This window comes from Aulostomus chinensis, chromosome 4 (assembly GCF_037954235.1).
Source record: "Aulostomus chinensis isolate RoL2024-O1b breed Wild chromosome 4, RoL_Achi_v1.0, whole genome shotgun sequence".
NCBI classification, from domain to species: domain Eukaryota; kingdom Metazoa; phylum Chordata; class Actinopteri; order Syngnathiformes; family Aulostomidae; genus Aulostomus; species Aulostomus chinensis.
In genome coordinates, this window is record NC_141323.1 from 10,621,546 (window position 1) to 10,640,929 (window position 19,384).

At 46.3% G+C, this 19,384-nt stretch overlaps 1 protein-coding gene across 15 annotated transcripts in view; it reads left to right on the forward strand.

Moving 5' to 3' along the window:
• Positions 1-605: 605 nt before the first annotated feature.
• Positions 606-19,384, forward strand: part of celf2 (cugbp, Elav-like family member 2) — a 202,007-nt gene continuing 183,228 nt past the window's right edge. For all 15 annotated transcript variants that reach the window (XM_086201703.1, XM_086201705.1, XM_086201704.1 and 12 more), the window contains exon 1: positions 606-810. In XM_086201703.1, coding sequence (XP_086057829.1) covers positions 758-810 — 53 coding nt within the window. In that variant the 5' untranslated portion in view covers positions 606-757. The remainder of the gene's footprint in view (positions 811-19,384) is intronic.

The following is a 19,384-nucleotide window of genomic DNA, read 5'->3' on the forward strand; positions in this document are numbered from 1 at the left end:
GACCCTCTGGGGCGTCGGGTGATGCAGATGAAGGCGGTCACCAGATCATTTCCAGGAATCAATGAAGATTGAGAAATCGTTTGTAAATGACTGAAATTGTTTCTAAAGATGGGAAGAGAAACTACTGGGAAGCAGCAGCTAATCTTGAACTAGGCCGTGTGTGTGTGTGTGTGTGTGTGTGTGTGTGTGTGTGTGTGTGTGTGTGAGTGAGAGAGAGAGAGAGAGAGACACACTTCAAGGGTTACTATGGGTCTCTGGCACCTTTGTTCTGTGGTCCTGAGGTGGGAATGTGATCGAGCTGCACGTCTTCCTCCCCACAACCAAGTCACATGTTGACGTTGACATTTTTTACAGTGGAGACCCTTAAAAAAATGGTGTCAACCCGCGGCTGTTTTCTTTAAAGGGGAGGCTAAATTCGTTTCCTCGGTGGGGTTCACCCTCCTCATCTCTGCGTTTTCAGCAGCTGTAGAGGAGGAAGAGGAGAGCCACCGGGGGAAGCTCAGAGTTTGTGTCTGCAGAAGAGCGCAGGCTTCGTACAGGAGGGGGCGGAGGGAGGGAGGGAGGGAGAGAGAGAGCGCGCGAGAGAGAGCGAGCGAGCTGTGACAGCGCTCATCACCCACTGAAACAACCAGGACGGGTTGCATCCGAGCAATCGCTGTCATTCGCAGACGGAGTTTACAGTCTTTGCGTCGCTTTTTCTTTCGATCTTTTTCCGCCGCACCCCCTCCCTCTCCCGGTTCTGCCCAGCCAGCCGACCATGGTTTCTATAATTTCAGACCTGGACCCTCTCAAAAGCTGGAACGTGTTAAGGTAAGCGGCCGGTCAGCTTCCTCCACAGCTTCGCCATTGTGAACGGGGTGATCGTCAGGAGGAGGGGGGTGGGGGGGGGGCAGAGACAGCCGAGGTGTCGTTGTGGTTTTTTTTTTTGTAGAACTGTAGGGAGGAACGCGGTGCCAGCACGAGGTGCTGCCTCGGAGCTGTCATCCTGGCGCTGTGGCGCGTAATTACGCACGCATTGCGCCTTTTCGGCTGTGGTCTGCGCCTCTTTCTACTTCTCAGCTGCTCTCTCGCGCTCATGACGCAGGCGAGCTGCTCCGTGTCCGCGTACATCTCATTAACCCCCCCCCCCACCGCCACCTTCAGCTCCAAACCTCCACAGTGCAAGTATCTGTCATCATCCACCCCCCCCCCCCCCCCCCCCCCCCCATTCCTGACTCCTCCAAATGCTGAGGCGCCTGCCAGAGAGCGGACTCCAGGAATCTGCCTCCAACGCTCAGTGGTGGCTGCAGCTCAGGGAGGGAGCAGGTCCTCGCTCGCTGGACTCGGAGGTGAACTTGAGTCAAAGCAGCTCCTCAAACAGCTGCTCCTCACCCGGGGGGAGGGGGGGGGCCTTTGAGAGGAGCTCTGACGTGTCTCAGATGCCCCAACAGCTCCGGTTCCTCCTGGGAGGTGCTGTGGAGGGAGGGAGGGAGGGAGGGAGGGACTGCCCCCCCACCCCTTCATCCTCTCCGGCCCTGCAGAGACCCCTGACCCTCTGTGCCCATTGTCACCCGCTGCATCTGTTCAGCACTTCTTCTCCTTTAATTGTCACCTGTCTGTTTTCTGCGTCCGCGGTCGCGAAGCATCTTGCAGCTGAAGCTGGGACCCTAAGAGGCCTCGTCCCTGAATATTTCAGCCACACAATAAATAAGTCATTATTCCCTCAATGGGCTCGGCGGCGGCGGCGGCGGCGGCGGTGGAGGAGGAGGAGGAGGAGGAGGAGGAGGGGACAAATTCTATTTTTGAAACCTCCAGATGATTCCTTTAATGCTTCTCTGGCTCCTGTTATCAATTCTCTTCCATCCAAAAAGAGAAAATGAGTCCATATTTTAGTGAACTGCTGATGGGGGGGGGGGGGGGGGGGGGGTTAATGATGTAATTTCCAAGTGATGGCCATCCAGACTGAGAAATAGGACATGCAGTTCACCCAGCACACACACACACACACACACACACACACACACACACAGATAACTTGCTTCCTGGTGACATGACTAATCACTTTTGCCTCGTTTTACTGTGAAAGCAAACATGGATGCAGGAGAAAATCACCAGCAGCACTTTTTGTGATGAAAGGAAGAAACAGAAGGACAGACGGAGAGTTTGAGGGTATCGAGCCTGACCACCAGTTCTCTCTCTCTCTCTCTCTCTCTCTCTCACACACACACACACACTCTCTCCATCGACTATGATAATGAAGCACCTCGTTGGCGGCGTTCTCTCCCTAATGAGACTCACCTCCGTCAGTCACACACTCGTATCATAAACACACCACTAACAAGACAATATGTGTTGCTGAGCAGCAGCGATTGGAAGGAACACACTCGCTCACACACACACACTCGCTCACACACACACACTCGCTCACACACACACTCGCTCACACACACACACTCGCACACACACACACTCGCACAGCTTCATCGAATACGTCGGTTTTAACACAAATGAAACCTGCATCTTCAGCGACAGCCAATTTTTTTGCAAACTGCAGATGTAAATGAACAGAGACCCGCGCCGTGAGGTGCGCGTCCGCCCGTGAGCGCGGCTCTGTGGAATTTGATTAAGTTCAAATGCATGAAGGAGTGAATGTGAACATGTGTTTGTGCATTGAGTGCATTTTCCAGGTGTGTCCTTTATCTTATATTCTTCATCTGTAACAAACACACACAGATGCTAGAAATCTGTCTCTCACAGTGCACGACACATATCTCAAGTGTAGTTCAGGTATTCCTTAATGAGAAACAGCATGCATATTAATTCCATCTGATTACATCCAGCTAACTCACACACACACACACACACACACACACACACACACACACACACACACGGCTGCACAACGAAGATGAGGTGTGCTCTCTATTGAATTAGGGAGGGGAGGGGAGGACGAGCTCAGGTTTTATTCTATTACCCCCGGGTTCAATCAACGCTGGATGGGCAGTGTGTGTGTGTGTGTGTGTGTGTGTGTGTGGGGGGGGACAAAAAAAAAAAAGGCCAAACTAGCCACCAAGTTGAGAAGCTGTTCGGTACTGTAACTCAGAAAGCTGACAGCGAGGGGGGCTTCACCTTTGACCTTTCAGTGTTGAGTTTAATTAATTCACTTAAAGAGACGGTCCGCTTGCATTATGTGTCGCTTTATATCCCGCCGGAGCGAGACGACAGGCACAAATCCATCCGCCTAATTACCAAGACCACTGTTTGAATCTTTAATTCCCCTCTGATAGCGCCTGTGTGTGTGTGTGTGTGTGTGTGTGTGTGTGTGTGTGTGGTGCTTTATCTACAAACCAGACCTCCTCTCCATTCAGGATTATGCTGCTTTAAACGCAGGGTGAGAGTGAACGCAGTGATATTTTCAGCCTGATGACAGTTTCATCTTTACGTTTAAGCCATTTCACGCTCACAAAGTGCACGTTTTTAATATTTTCCCAGCTAAATGATGCAATATGAGCAGGTACCCACAATGAATCTGAATAAATCCCTCATAACCTCCCGCCTCCGTCATCCGCTCCTTCTTTTTTCCATTTTTGATACAGAAGCCAGTCACAGGAATGATTCTCTCTGTGGAGATGAGGACAGGAGCAGCTGTTGCGTGTTGGCGCGGCGGCGGCGGCGGCCTAACGAGCTATTTTCAGGGTTTTATTCTGTTTTTTTTGTTTTGTTTGTTTTTTTTGACGAAGTTCAGCTCGGTGGAATGACACTCTGTGGTCCGGTGACCGTTGGTGTCCTTCCTACCGTGGTTGTGTTTACTGAAGAGCTGGATTTGTTTGAAGAAGAGGAAGAAGAAGGAGCGCTGCAGGGCTGAGAAGTGAAAACAGGCAGTAAATCAACTTTTAATGTTTTTATTTGTGGAATAAAATTGTTGTAAAATCACCAGTGAGCTCAGATCAGGAACTGCGTTTCTTTGGGTTTTTGTTTTTTTGTTTTTTTTTGCCAGTTTGCTTTTTTAACCCTCACAGTATTTCAGAGGCGGGTGGCAAGTTGAAACGAGAGTGATGGCAGCGGGAGGGAGGGTCGGCCGGCCACCGGGCCGATCAGAATTCAGTCTACACTTCCCACAGCTGTCCGTCAAAGCTTTTGTATCAGTGAGGGAACAATGTGGCATTTAGCATCAGGGTGACGGAGGCGGACGGGCCGGGCAGGAGGAGAAAGACGCACGCACACACACACGCACACACACACACACGCACACACACACACACACACACACACCCTCCTCCTCCCGGAATCAGGGAGCGATAATTACATCGTTGAGGCACGAATGTGTCAGAAAAGACAAAAGAGATGCAGGAAAGATGAGAGAGAGGGACGAGGACGAGGAAGCTTCAGAGACGAGGAGACAGGTTGGAATTAGCGGAAAGAGAAGGGGAGAGAGCGCCATGGAGGCGCGGCTCTTGTTCCGCCGCCTCATAAGTTGGGTTCCGTTCACCTCCTGATGCGTTCAGAATGATCAACAGAAGACGTCCGCGCTCGGGCTCAGCGGTGGAATGAAACTCACCCACTAATTTGGTTCCAGTGCAGCGTGAATTCGTTTGCTGTCCCGCTGTCATCAGAGGGGCTTTTTGATTAAAAAAAAAAATCTTTTATTTTGCTACTCAGAGAAATTAACCAGCGAATAAAACAAGGGGCGAAAGATCCAAGCTTGTGAGTCTCAGGGCTGGAATGTAGAATTTTTCTGTCTCTACAGGATCGCTGTAGCTTAGTGTGTGTGTGTGTGTGTGTGTGTGTAAATCCTATCACCAGAACATCCACCTTCCACAGGCCCACACACACACACACACACACACACACACACACACACTTGACATTGTCTACTGGAGACGAGCTTAGTCAACAACAGCCACAGGGATTTAACACACCTCACATGAAGAGTGTGTGTGTGTGTGTGTGTGTGTGTGTGTGTGTGTGTGTGTGTGTGTGTGTGTGTGTGTGTGGACAGTAAGAATGAGGTAATTTGTCTGCACTGTAAATCAAATGTACTGAAAGAAAAGCCAAACAAAAGAGAGCACATTCTTTTTTTTCCTTTCTGTCCGATTCTGTTTTTCCCTTTGTGTGTTTTCCTCCTCTCTCTTTCTTCCCGTCCGATGATAATCTGTTTGTCTTTTCATTTTCTATCTCTTCCTCCATTTCCCTCCTTGTCTTCTTTTGCGGCCGTCCTGTCGTCACACAGCTTTAGCGTCCTTTTTCAGTTTCGCACGTTCTTCACTTTCTGTTTTGTTTCTTTTCGAGCAGCTGATTTTTTTGTATATCAACCGTTTAGTGCAACCTATATATTAGCACCTACACACACACACTAACACACAAACACACACGAACACACAAACAAACACACAAACAGACACACATGAACACACTCACGCATACACACACACACACACTTAACACCATTGGAACAAAGTGACAAATCTGTTTAATAATGCACCACCTGGAGCACAGCACTCTATCTCCATCTCTCTCGCTTATGCCTTCACTAACACACACACACACACACACACACACACACACACACACACACACAAACACGTCATTCCCTCTGGCTACGTTTTAGTGCTGTACTTTGTTATAGTCGTATTCTCAAAGGTACTTCTAGCATGCGCACAACGACCTGCCTCATAATGAAGCGTGTGTGTGTGTGTGTGTGTGTGTGTGTGTGTGTGTGTGTGTGAGAGAGAGAGAGAGAGAGAGAGAGAGATACCCCCAGTGACACACACTAGCATCTTTGTGCCGTATGGCTTAAGAGACACAGGAGGAATCGACTCAACTCCACCTCCTGTCTTTATCTTTCTTTTTATTTTTGCTCCTTAACGGTGGCAGATTTCCCTCTCCCAACTCATCCTCCCCTTCTTCCCTCTTTTTTCTCTCGCTCTTTTTTGAATTTTTTTTTTAGTGATCCTGAAAGAAGGTGTGTGTGTGTGGGGGGGGGGGCATGAGGGAGAGAAAGATCTTATCTGAATAAATAAAACAGCTGCAAACGAAAGCTTGGCAGAGCGTTTGAGGAGGGGTGAGGAGGAAAGTGGAGGAGGAGGAGGTGCGAGCGGGTGAGGAGCGGGTGAGAGTCAGCAAAGGAAAGAAAAACATTGGTGCTCTGCCCGGTGAAAATACAGGGAAAAAAAAAAAGCAATTAAATCTCTTTTGTGTTTTCGACTGATGGATGTTCGAAGTGAAGCCAAAAAAAAAAAAAAAAAAAAAATTGCAGACACTGCATGACCCCAAGCCAAACGAAGAACTGACCAATCACAGCCAGTTTGCTCGTGCAGGGATCGTTGGTGAAGGTCTGAGCGGAGGAAGCCGATCGTTACCGGGCCTGTAAATGCACATGTTCCTCCACATATTGATCTGTCCGTTTTCCAATTACGTTGATGGCAGTTACATTAAATTAATTTGAAGACATGATGCTTATATTATTATTGGCGTGCATGAACATGAACATTGCTCCCTGAGTCGGTTTATGTTGTACTGCAGTTTAAAAAAAAAAAAAAAAAGGGGGGGGGGTCTTTTTCCTGAGTGACATTTGGCATGAAAACGGTCAAATTTAAACTCGCTGAGTGGCAGCTCAGAATACGGACTGTCAGCAGCTTCATTCCATAAAACAAGCTTTCAGAGGCCGGCCTCGGTCACACCGCGCTGAGGGGAAGCGCGGAGGGATGAGAGGGAGAGCTAATGAATTACGGGCGGCCTATGAGCAGAGAGAGAGGTCTGCTGGTTATGGAAGTGTCACGCTGCCGGTGTTGCCGTGCAGAACTGGGAGTTTTGCAACGGAGGGGAAGCAAGTAAAAAAAAAAAAAAAGGAAGCTCAGCAGGATAAAAATAGGTGAAGTGTGAGATTTTCCTGTTTGTTTTTAAGGTGTCAAAAGTTGGGACAGAAGGAGTTTATCTGAGGGGGGGGTCGTTGGTTCATCCATCCGATGACAGACCCACCCATCCATTTTCTCTACCGCTCATCCGTTAGAGGTCACAAGACATTGGGCGAGAGGCGGGGTTCACCCTGGGCGGGTCGCCGGTCGCTCGCAGGGCCATCAGGAGCAAACAGGGTTCAGTGTCTTGCTCGAGGATGCTTGGACATGGAAGTGGGGATCGAACCAGCGACCCTTCGGTTACTAGACGGCCACTCTACCTCCACGCCTCGCCGCGCCAAACCTATCCAGCAATCACTGACCCAGTCTGCAGAGACGGGGATCATTCTGTGACACAGCAACAGAGCCGCAGCCCAGCGTTCCTGAGTTCTCTCTTTCTAATTTATTTTGTCATCTCTGCTGCAGTCTCGTCATGTCTGGTTCTGGATTCATGCCGAAACCTGACTCCTCGACCACTTCAACCATCCTGCCACCGCAAATGGCAACAGCTGGATGCACGAGCTTTGAATTCAGAAGCTTTAATTGAAGGGGGATGAGGAAGGCGGTGTGCTGGAGTTCATCCTCAGACGTGTTGTATGGTCGGGCTGCTCATCCTCGGCCTCCCGTAGCTCCTACTTTCAAGTACGAGGCGTTTTCCAAATTGTGGATTCACCAAAGGCGTCACAAACGTGACCAACCACGAGTCCCAGCTGGTAGAAAAGGTGACGTGATAAATGATGCGCCGGCCTCAGATCAGCGTCGTGGTCTCTGATAGCTTATCCAGCCATTAGCGTCAGAATGAGGCTGCTCTGGATATCGTGCTCATCTCTGAAGCTCTTTCTCAAGCTGTCACATGGAAATGGATTGAAGAAGGGATTCTCTCCCATTCTCTCCCACATTCTCTCCCATTCTCTCTCGTTCTCTCCCACATTCTCTCCCATTCTCTCCCACATTCTCTTCCATTCTCTCTCATTCTCTCCCACATTCTCTCCCATTCTCTCTCGTTCTCTCCCATTCTCTCTCATTCTCTCTCGTTCTCTCCCACATTCTCTCCCATTCTCTCTCACTCTCTCTCATTCTCTCCCATTCTCTCTCACTCTCTCCCATTCTCTCTCATTCTCTCCCACATTCTCTCTCGTTCTCTCTCTCATTCTCCTAACCCAGACCCCAACCCTGTTTTTCTCATTTGATGACTCTTCATGCATCCTCAAAAGGGCGGCGAGTCCCCTCTATGTGATTGTGTAAACTGATTTACGTCCTTGAGTAATTCAACTGACACATTCTGAAACAGGGCTGCAGGGTGGAGTCCAGATAGCGGGAATGTTGTGTGACGTCAGCAGCAGAGCTAATTGTCACCAGACTCCGAGTTGTCATGACTTGGTGAATGAAAGGAAAACCCCTGTTTAGTCATTTGTACTGAACTCAACAGTTTGTGCCGTGCCAGGGCTCAACTTCAGCACCATTAACACGTCACCATCAGAGCTCTGTCATTGGCGGTTAATTCGACTTGATCCAGTGTGATAGTCATGCTTTGTGTTGTGACCAGTTGTCTCAAGGCACAAATTTATATTTAGACATTACTCAGTGGAGCATCTCAGGAGTTTAGGCAGCAGCTCTGAAGTCACACTTTAATCGGTTCATCGGTGTCAGACATTTCTATCGGGCTCCAACGGTAACGTCCAATCAGACTGATGAAAACAAACCCCTCGCTCGCTCTCTCCTCCCAGGCATAGGCCAGCTTTCAGGAAGTCAGGCAAGTTCCTTCCAAAATGTGATCTTATTACCCAGTTACTCTCATTTGAAAATAATCAGTCACTTCACAATATTACTGTCTGTTCAAGAAACAAGTCGCTTATTACCTACTTTGCATTTCATTAAGTCAACAGCAGAAGTATGACAAGGTATTAAGAAATGGATGTGCATGATATTCTTTCATTGTTCAAAATGAAAGATTAACAACATAAATATTCTCTTTCTAGTGTATTTATACTTTTGCATATGTAGTATTTGTATGTATATGTACAGATACATGCTGTGGTAACATGTAAGGGGTCAGTAAAACCTGTGAAATCAGAGGAATATCCAAACCGCTTTACCCGCCATTCCTGACAACCGAGCCTACTTACTGTTCCCGCTCTGATTGGCCCGCACGCGTCACGTGGTACGGGATGTCGAAGCGAACGCGTAACGGAGCCTTCTCGCGCGGCCGTTTGTCGCGTTAAAAAAGAAGTTTAAAAAAACCAAAACGGTTGCGTGTCGTCACATTACGTCGAGTCAAGACACCCAGAAGTCAGTGAGGTTCCAGGCTGGATTATAAAGCTTCGGAGAGGGAGATTTTCACTGCCAGCGGACTGAGACCAGAAGCGGTTAACATCCGGGAACTTTTCACAGTAAGCGTACCGGCTAATTTCTGGCGGTAAAGCGCTACCAAACTCTTTCTATTACTCCATTCCTGCGTTACAGTACATTATACTGCAAAAGTACTTAAACCAAAGTATGGTTAAGATGAACCTCGTAGTTTTGAAGCTAGTCAGCCAAATGCGTGTCAAGCGTCACTATTAGTTGAAACACCATCAGAGAGGCTGTTTTTGAAGGCAGGAGTTACTTCACATGTACATCAGCTGAGGACATTTAAGAATCGACAAACTCTTTTCAAGAAGTTATGAAGACCTTGTTTTCAGCCACAGAAAGGAAGTGACAAAGCCTTTTATTCATGTTTCAACATTTTATCTGATGACACGTTTGAGTATTTAATGGCCTGTGACTGTGCTGTTTGATAGGTTCATATTTATGAAGTTTCAAGTAAGATTTATATCTGATGTATGTTAAAAGATAAGACTTTTATGTGTTGAATGTACAGATGGTTGTGGAAAAGAATGAAAACAAAACAAGCCCTCCAAGCTTCGAGTTTGGATGAATGTGGCAGTGCCAAAGCAGGCGGTTGCTGCCTTTGCCGCAGGGCCGGTGCCTTCGCTCGCTGGACGTGATGTAACGGAGGGCATTTAATCCACTGCCACTTGACAAAGTTTGGCATCCCTGTGCGGGGAACTCTTATTCTGCTCCACCTGGCTGAATTAGGCTCTTGAAAACCTCCAAAATGGGATAACGATGTCAAAGTGGCGAGGAGAGGGAGTCGATGGCGTTTCTGCAGAAACAGTCTGCGTTTTATGGGAGTGGACTGTTGCTTAATGTTCTGCTCACAGATGACTCAAGAAATAGCCCCGGGGCAACCGCGGTCATTACATCTCATGCTCTGTGTGTGTGTGTGTGTGTGTGTGTGTGTGTGTGTGTGTGTGTGTGTGTGTGGAGATGCATATGAAGTAGGAAATGGAAAATCTGCTTCTCTCTGCAGAGTTTAGTGTCAGATATACTGAGTTTCTGCTTGAGCTTATTTTAAGCTCATAACTTGTCACTTAGGAGCAGCACACTGCCATCACATTGCCTGGAGACGAGCCCTAATCCATCTCCAACCATAATAAGTGCATGCCTCACCTTTTACTGAAAAAATTTAAATAAAAAAATCAAGTGCTAAGCCAAAAATTGTACTTTTTTTTTCCTTATGGATATGAGTCCCCTTAAACGTGCTCAGATTTATGTTCTCTGAATGTGATTAATAGAACCACACAGACTCAGCAGGAGCAGCAAATCCTGCCCCTGCAGCCCTCACTTAGCTTTCTTTCTTGTAACTTTACATATTTTTGTCTCATTTTTCTTTTATTTTCCTTTTTTTTTTCCTCCCTCCCTCTTCTCTTTGGACCGCAAAACAAAAGCATCTTCGAATCTTTTGTGTGGCTCTCTTTGACATAATCCCGGTGTCTGTTGCCGTGGTTACACTGTCTTAATGTGACTGTATATATTAAAAGCAGCGCTGATGCCCGGCAAAACTTTTAATGTGTTTCTCTCCGTCTCCCACAACGTCTCAGCTCTTCTTCTGTGCCACTTTGTTATTGATAAACTGATACGGTTATTTTTGCATTGCATCTGAAATCTTTGAAGTTAAATGTGATTTTTAAAAAAAAAAAACAAAACTGAGTCCCTTTGAAAAAAAGTAACACCATGACACACTGCAAACTCTCATTTAAAACCAGCAGGAATGATCAAATATCTTGTCTAATTAGAATCAAATCCAGTTTTTGATGCAGTCTGAGTCTGTGTGTCGTATCTCAGTGTGGCCAGCGAGCTCCGCCGCGGCAACATTATGACAACATTTTATCTCATCCCCCCCGACGCCGTGCTTTGGAAGATGACAGTAATTTGGATGAGATGTTTCAAGGCCTTGGGTTCTCTCCCCGTGCTGGCAGTCGGTCCCTGGTGCACTGCAACATTTAAGCGAGGCTGGAGTGTGAACGTATAGTCGGCTATTAAATGGCAATCACACACAGAAGAGCTCTTTCATAGACGAACACATTTCTGCTTAATAGCTCTTGGAGCGGAGTCATCCAAATATGGCATTTCAAATAAAAGCTCTCTGAACACCGGCACCTATTAAAATCTTTGCTGAAATCTTTCAATTTGTCAGGTGTTATGTGATGTGGCTTAGAAAGAAATCTGGTGAGGTTTTCACTTTATGATCGTGCTTTAAAGATTACACCACTGGTTGTACAGAGCATCAGGGTGTCTGGCCCGCTCTAATAGTGTCACGCACAGTTAACTCAACGTATGTCTTTGTGGTTGCCGTTCCAGCGCCGCAGTCTCGGGTACCTTGTAAGCGTTTTGTGTCCCAACCTCTTGCGTCCTATTGGCTCCTCCGGGGTGGAGTTAATATCATCAGCGGGCCCTCTGCTCGCCCATGGGAGTCCCGCTTCACCCTGCCCCATTAATTTCAAGTGCTGCTCATATCCTTGGACCCCCTTACTCTCCATCTCTCAGCCCCTCCCTTCTTCCATCATCACGTCGGTTTGCCCAGCCCAATCTCTGCAGTCATTTTGAGCTGTAATTGGACAGCACTCCCGGGGGAAGGTCGTCAGCACGCCCCAGTGCCTTGCGTCCCATCTGCAGAGTGGAAATGCGCCCGGGCATGGTCGATAAGCAGCGCTCCTCGTCAGTCCCATATTCCTTACTCTGCTAACGTTCAATGGGCAGAATAACTGGGCCTCACTTTTAAATTCTCTATAGGGGCCAGAATAGGCCCAAGTTAATATGAGCCCCCGCCACCCCTGTTTCGGGTCAAGGACCCCTACGGAAACGCTGCAGAAACCTTGTCAAAACATCTCCAAGCTGAAAAACTGATTCTTCAACATTTCTTTTAATAAATCTTCCAGCGCATCAGTATAGTTTTTATTTTTACGGTCCATCATTTGGTTTTGCAGAATCGTGAAGACACTAGTCCCAAAACCTGGAAATAACTTTGCATCGTTGGAAGTTTGGTTTTCTTTGGTGTTTGAATTGGTTTTAGGTTCAGTTCCTGAAATAATGTTTGTGTTTCAACGAGCTTAGCATAATTAGCTTTTCATGTGTCCAGAATAAATAAAAAAATAATCCGTCTAATCGCAAAGTAGCAAATCTTGACTTTACATTTCCGTACAGAACTCATAAAATCGGACTTGACAATGACAGTCATTCTGGAGTCTGAGGAACTGTCGCCAAAGCAGGCCAGACTTACCTCTCAGTAGCCTCCTTCCATGTCTTCAAGTTTTGTGCCGAAATTTAAATATTATGTAGCCAAAAATAAAGCTCACCCTAAATAATTTTTTTGTTGTTGGTAATGTTTGAGCGCCCCCTAGTGGAGAGGGACTGCGCGAGCTTGTACATAAATATGAGCCTTAACAAATCTGAATACCTACTTCATCCCCGGCATTGGCAAGATTTCCTCGCAATTTTCCTGCTACCACTGTCAGGCAATAGAGGGCACTATTGTGCACCTTGTGATAGAATACTGCCCGTTTCTGTCCCACGACAAGCAAAGAAGACACTCCGAAAGTCGCTGCAGACGGATGGATGTTGTGCTTCTCCACGGGGGCTGTGGAGCTCCACCAGGCCGATTTAGGAGCACTTTAATCAGACAAAGGAGGGGAATTGTTGGGCTGGTTGTGTGTTTGGGGCTTGTCACTCCAATAGGCCAAATACTATTGTGTATTTTTTTTATGGTCTTCAATTGGTTTGATAAATGAATAAATATATTTCTCAAATTCATGATTTACTTTTATGAAAGTGCTTCTTTCTCAGCTTTTTGTCTTGAAACTCAGTCAAGCGTTTAGGAGAGAATGGAGAAAGCAGGAAAAAATGGATGCTCTCAAAAAGAAAATGGAGGATTTGCTCTTTCCTCTGATAAGTTCAGTTTTTTCACAATCGTAACACGAAATATTGTGGATGGGTCTTGAAAAATAGAGAGGGATCAAAAACTGTTTTTATAAAACTCACTGGCTGGATAAGAGTTAAAAACAACATATGAAATAAGAATGGGAATGTTGAGGACTGTTGACAGCTCTAATGGCCACAAAGGTTAAATGGAGAACTGACCACAAAGACCAATAATGTGTAAGACAGACGGGCCGAGCCAGAAAGTTTTCCAAACCTGGCAAACAAGAAGTTGATCTTAATAATAGTTGATTTGTAAAGCAACAATACATAATTTATAAACCCTTAAGCAAGATGAAGGCTGAATGAGGAAATGGCAGCAGATGGGATCTGAACCCGTGAGAGCTTCAAAATTCTCCAAGGAGTGCGCCGCGAGTCCCGGCCAGAATCAGCCTCATTACATTCATCCCGCTACTACATCAGGCACGAGGACGGCTGCACCATCCTTGCTCTGGTCCCTTGCCCCTCGCCCCACTCACTGTCCAACACGCACGTACAGAATCAACCTGCCAGCGGTGTGTTTGGATCTCTGCTGGTGCCAGTTTTCCCTCCAGCAGCATGTGCTGGTAATAGGTCATATGAACCCGTCTCACAGAGCCGAGGACATTCGGAGCTGCCAACAGAGACGCAGGATTACACCCTAAAAGCTTCTGGTTTCTCTCTTATTGCCCACAGCTCAATCCCAACTATCTCAAATCTCCCTCCTTATCTCCTCTCCTTTATTGCCAAAGCTTGACGGGCACCTGACAGTTGAGAGGAAAGGCGTAATTGGGGCGAACTCCAGCTCTGTCGGCCATCAGAGTATATCTGCAGCTCCCCCTAGAGGCCGGTCGGCTCTGGTGTTTTAATTTCATGATAAAGTTATTTCCTTTGTCTCTGCTTATTATCGGAAACAGTTTTATAATCAGCCTTGCTGCTGACCTGTCCTCTCACCAGCTCTGACAATTACAGCTGAACACCTGATGTGTGTGTGTGTGTGTGTGTGTGTGTGTGTGTGTGTGTGTGTTGCCGATTAGAAAAGAGGCCGTGAAAGTGTGTGTTGGAGCTGTATTGGCATTCACACGACAGCAGATGAAAGCGGCAACGCCGTTAATAATTGAAAGAGTACTTAACGACAGGAGCGCTGCCCTCGCAAGGCGGCTTTTAATAACCGGGAAGGTTTCATATTTCGAGTTCTCCTCTTTTTCATCTCTGCCCCCGAACCACCGCCGCCGCCGCCGCCGCCCCTCCCACCTCCTGCCCGCCCCTCTCTTCTTCTTAGGAGCTTTCTCAGCTCTATTCACAGGAGCAAAAGAACGCCTGTGAAGAAGCATCTGCCTGCCTTTTAAAAACATAGCGGCAGGAAAGGTGTGTGTGTGTGTCTCTGTGTGTATTTACACTACTAAAGTAGGGCGCATTGTTCTGGATTGGATTGCACACCATGCCTATTGACAGCGTCTATTTATTACATTGTCCACATTATCCCTCCGTCCCTGACGTCTGGTTGAGAGATATATATATATATTTGTTTATGAAGGAGCTGCGTCTCTACTCTTAATGTGCTTGCCGCTCACCCTCATTAATTCACTTGAAGGCCTTTGATTTGCCAGGCATCACTAAGTCGCATTAAGAAATGTATTTCCCAGCTCTTACTTAACGACGCTTCAAGAACCAATGCAATTAAATGCACATTTAAATGCTCGAGGTTTTCCTCTAAATTGATGAGCGGAGACAGACGCTTGATTAGCACCCTGCGGAAAGGTGATGCTGAACCTTTTTCGGTGAATGCCACCTTTTGTTAGTGCACTTTCCCTTTGACAGCGTAGCACTTGTTCTGATAACAGCACGCTAATAAAGGCTTCTGCTGTCATAATTTATTTGGAGAACAGTCACACTATTGGTGAGTTTGTATGTTATAGCACAGGCTTTGAAAGTATTGGCTTCCTTGTGCATTTGCTGAAAAACCTCCTGGTGGAATTTAGCCATACACATCCTGTACTTTGTCTTTATTTACGCGGGAACTGAGTTTTGTTTCTCAAAGAACTGAAGAATACGAGAGTAATGAGTCTTTCCAGGGAATTATTCCTGTTGGGAATCATCCTCAGTCCTCAGCGTATACAGATCTGGTCTGAAACTGCTTCCAGTGCAGCTCAACAGAAGGACTCTGCCGTTGGAGAGGGTAGTTTGCACTGACGCCACCTCAGTTGGCACAACATGCTGCAACGTGGCTGCCTAAAGTAGGGGAAACTACAAAGCCGGGGGTAATAATTAACTGCTTAAATTAAAGGCAGTTGCACTCAACAGTGACTCACCGAAGAGGCAGTGGTCCATGGACATGTGGCCAGGAATTTCCTGACAAAATACCTGATTTTGACGCTGGAGGATTAATCAAGACCTTTTTTTATTTTTACAGGCTAAACTCACAGTTTGCTTCAGGGTGCTTGCGTCTGCTCAAGGCATGACACCCTTTATCCTCTGACTCCTGGTTTGAGTGAGGCGAATCTGTCCCAAAAAACCCTTTTAACAGCAGAAAGAAAAGGCAGAAATCCCCAGGAAGAGCCTCCAGGGAAGAATCCTTCTCCATGCACATGCAATAACAATTACACAATATGGACTAAAAAGTATTCTAGCCATTTGATGTTTGACAGAAAGAAAACACCACATTTGCAGGCTGTTATAATTTCAAGTGCTGCACCATTGACTTGTATTAAAAGCAAGCTAGCTTAGCTGGCAAGCTAACTGTTGTGCTTAACAGATTGTTTTCAGTAATATCTGTTATCGTCTCAACTACTTCAGGACTTCAGGAATGCATTTCTCCATGAGGAGAGCTACATGGATACAGGATAGGAATATATTATCATCACAAGTACAGTAGACTTCTTTAACCATTCAGAACAGCAGCCATACCGTTTCCAGGAGCTTAATACTCTACTCAGGATTCGCAGCCTCAAAAATTCAACAAAATAGGCCAGAATTGTGCTGTAATATTGACTGTTATGTGTAAAATAGGTCAGCTGGATCCAGAATACCTTCAAGAGGATTTCTAGAACCATTTTCCTCCGTAATTCGATCAAATTAAAATCCATTCTCCTGTGTTTTATTCGGCGACATCTCGTAACCAACACCCACACCGGCAGCCTGGCTAAAAACCAGTGGAATGGCATTTTCCCCGAATCTGTGTTGCTTCATTCTATCCCAGCATGCACTGCAGGCCGGGCAAAGTAAAAGTAAACATTGGGCTTCATTGGACTGGACACAAACACTTCGAATTTTGGAATTTATGAGAAATCCAGGGTCAAATTAAACACGAGAGCAGAATGCTGATCAGGAGGCAGCTCCTCAACAGCTGACATAGTTTCACCATTCACTCTGTCTCCCGTGACATGGCATTTTTCCCCAATTTGTGCTCACTCATCTCATTTGCATGGATCTATACCTCTTGAGCTCTGGAGCTGAATGGGCCTAATTGAATAGTTGATCACATATGAATCTAATTAGTCTGGTTCAGTCGTGGATATTGTGTGCCGTATTCATTTCTTCAGTCTTGTTATTGTTTTTCTCTCCGGCCGGAGGCTGTCAGCGGTCCCAGATGGTTTACTATAGCTAGCGCCACTGATCCGACCGGGAGCCTCTCCTTTTGTGTCTGGATCAGACCTCCATACTGCACTCTGATCGCAGCTCTGACAGAGCAAGAGAGAGAGAGAGACAGACAGACAGACAGACAGACAGCAGAGTGGAAACAAGGGATCAAGAGGTGGCGAGGAAAAAAAGTTAGGAAGAAAAGGATAGAGATGGGACCATTAGCGTCAAGGGTGATCATCACCATATCTGAGTTTTCCATGAAAAGGCAACAAGTGGAGCCTAATGGGAAATATGCAGATGTATGCAAATGTGTGTTGAATGGGTCGCCTACTGGGAAACAAAGCTCTTCGGGATGGAGAGGGCTGTGGAGGACAGTTGCCAGACAATTTGCCAGGATAAATGTTGGCGTTGTACCTTTGTGCAAACCACCAGTATGTACAACTGAGGAGGAAAGCCTGCTTTAGGAGTGACGAATACCATTAATATTCTCCATAAAAGATTCAGTTATTAGTCGTAATGTCACCATTCCTCACCAGGAGCCAGTGAAACGACGGGATCTGCTCCGGGACAGGCCTCTATTTTGTCCATCAACTTGACTTTTTTTCACAATCCGACGGTCAAGAACTACATTACCCACAATCCCAAAGTAGCATGACGAACACATGATTTCCCTCTTGAGACGTGTAATATCTTGATATGACATGTTGACATCAGTGACAAGTGAATTTGCCTGCTAGCAACAGCAAAAAATGTCAGTTGATGACAAAACGTAACAATGTAACAAGGACGTATTCACATATTTAAGAATAAGAATACTTTATTCATCCTACTTTTTAAATTTCCCCTGTGTGGGATTAATTAAGTATACTTATTCTTAAATATGTGACTACGTCCTTGACAGATAATTATGCACATTTGCCTCTTTTTCTATTTTTACATTGTTTTTCCCCTCTCAGATCCAAATATTTCATGGTCAGGATTCATCTGGTAGCAGGCTTTATGTTCCAGGCCCTAAAACTCTTGTATCTGGATTTTCTGAAGCGTCGGTGGAGAAACAGAGTGAGATATTCACTCCTGCACCCGGAGACGTTGGGCAAATAGTCACTATTGATCTCTGGTGATGTCTGATGACTTTACACGAGCAACCAGCCAAAGCATCGCTGGTTCATGTTCATATTTTGTTAGATTCAGACAACCAACAATACTGGCCTTTTTTCGTTTTTAGCTCATCTCATCAGTCTTAAGATTCATGCTGACGGCAGCGGGCCCTGAAGCGATCCGTTAAACCGTAGCCAGTGACATAATCCAAAAAGGACATCTTTAATTTGATATTATCTTGGTGAAGATAAAAGAAGCACAGTTCTTATATTGCTTTACTGCGACATCGGATGTGGTTACCGTTCTCTACACAGGGCCCCCCCAGGACCTTCAGGATGGATTTGATGGATGATGTCCCAGGGCTGCTGTTTCACACTCAGGTTGATGGGGCCAAAGGAAGTTTCAGTGGAAACAGGCAGAGTGAGGGGAGAGAGGTAGAGTAAGGCTCTCGCCAGCAGCTCTTCCTCATTCACGCTCTGCTTCAGTTTGAGGTGTTGCTCGGAAAGTTACGGGTGTAGAAGGCACCGAGCAAACTTCGCTAACTGTTGAGCTCTTGGTCGACTTCAGTGGCGATGATGGCGTGATGCGGTTTGTCAGCCATGATGGAGTAGTGCTTGTCCAGCAAAACCTCAGACCAGAGTTTGGTGACTTTTCATGTGACCGTTTCAGTTTCACTCCGGAAGTGATGTTCGATCAACAATCAGATGGGAAACAAACAGTCGCCTCCCGCAAAAAAGTCTTTTCTTGTCTCGGTTCGTCCGCATGGTTTACAGATTTAGAGCCCGAGAGATCGAGTCGGGAGGTTGAATTTAGACTTTTTTTCATGTGCATGCAAGCTGATATGATCCCCACAGGGACATTAATGGCTTTATACTGGAGTTGATTGACAGCAGCTACGCCTCATACAGGTGCAGAAAGGTGCCTGTATCAAAGATTGAAAAACCACCGCTACATGACAGGATGATTTCACACCCACGTTACGATCTCCACACCCTTCCTTTGCCTCGTAAACTCTCTTGTTCTTTCCGCCTTGGCACCAAACATTAGTGTTACATGTAAATTATCATCCTATAGGATTCCTACAAGGCTGTTCCGCTCCCAACCATCTGCAAGACTTCCACTATGTGGCTCGCTGCCATTTTTAGATGACGAAAGTACTTTATGTGCCAGTTCAAGACGTGCACCCTTACTTAAAACAACACCTGCATTGGCAGGTGTTTCATCTCAAATGTTCATGTCCGTCCGATGGTATTTGGCAGCGTCATAAATCTACAGTTTAGTGTTAGCATACCGTTCCTGCTCCGAGAGTGCTCATAAATCTATGCTCTCATGTTTACAACCTCCCCAACCAGTAGAAAAGCAGTCAGTGCTGGTTGAAAAACTTTTTGACTATTTTGGTCCTCGGAGCCTAATCGGGCATATTTCTAAGACAAGGAGAGAGAGGATTGAGTGCCTGGGTTATCACGGGTCAATTGTAGCTCTTCAGTCTCATTCTCTTGAACCCTATTAGAGCAGAGCAGGAGCGAGGCTCTGTCTGATGCTTGTATTGTCTTGGT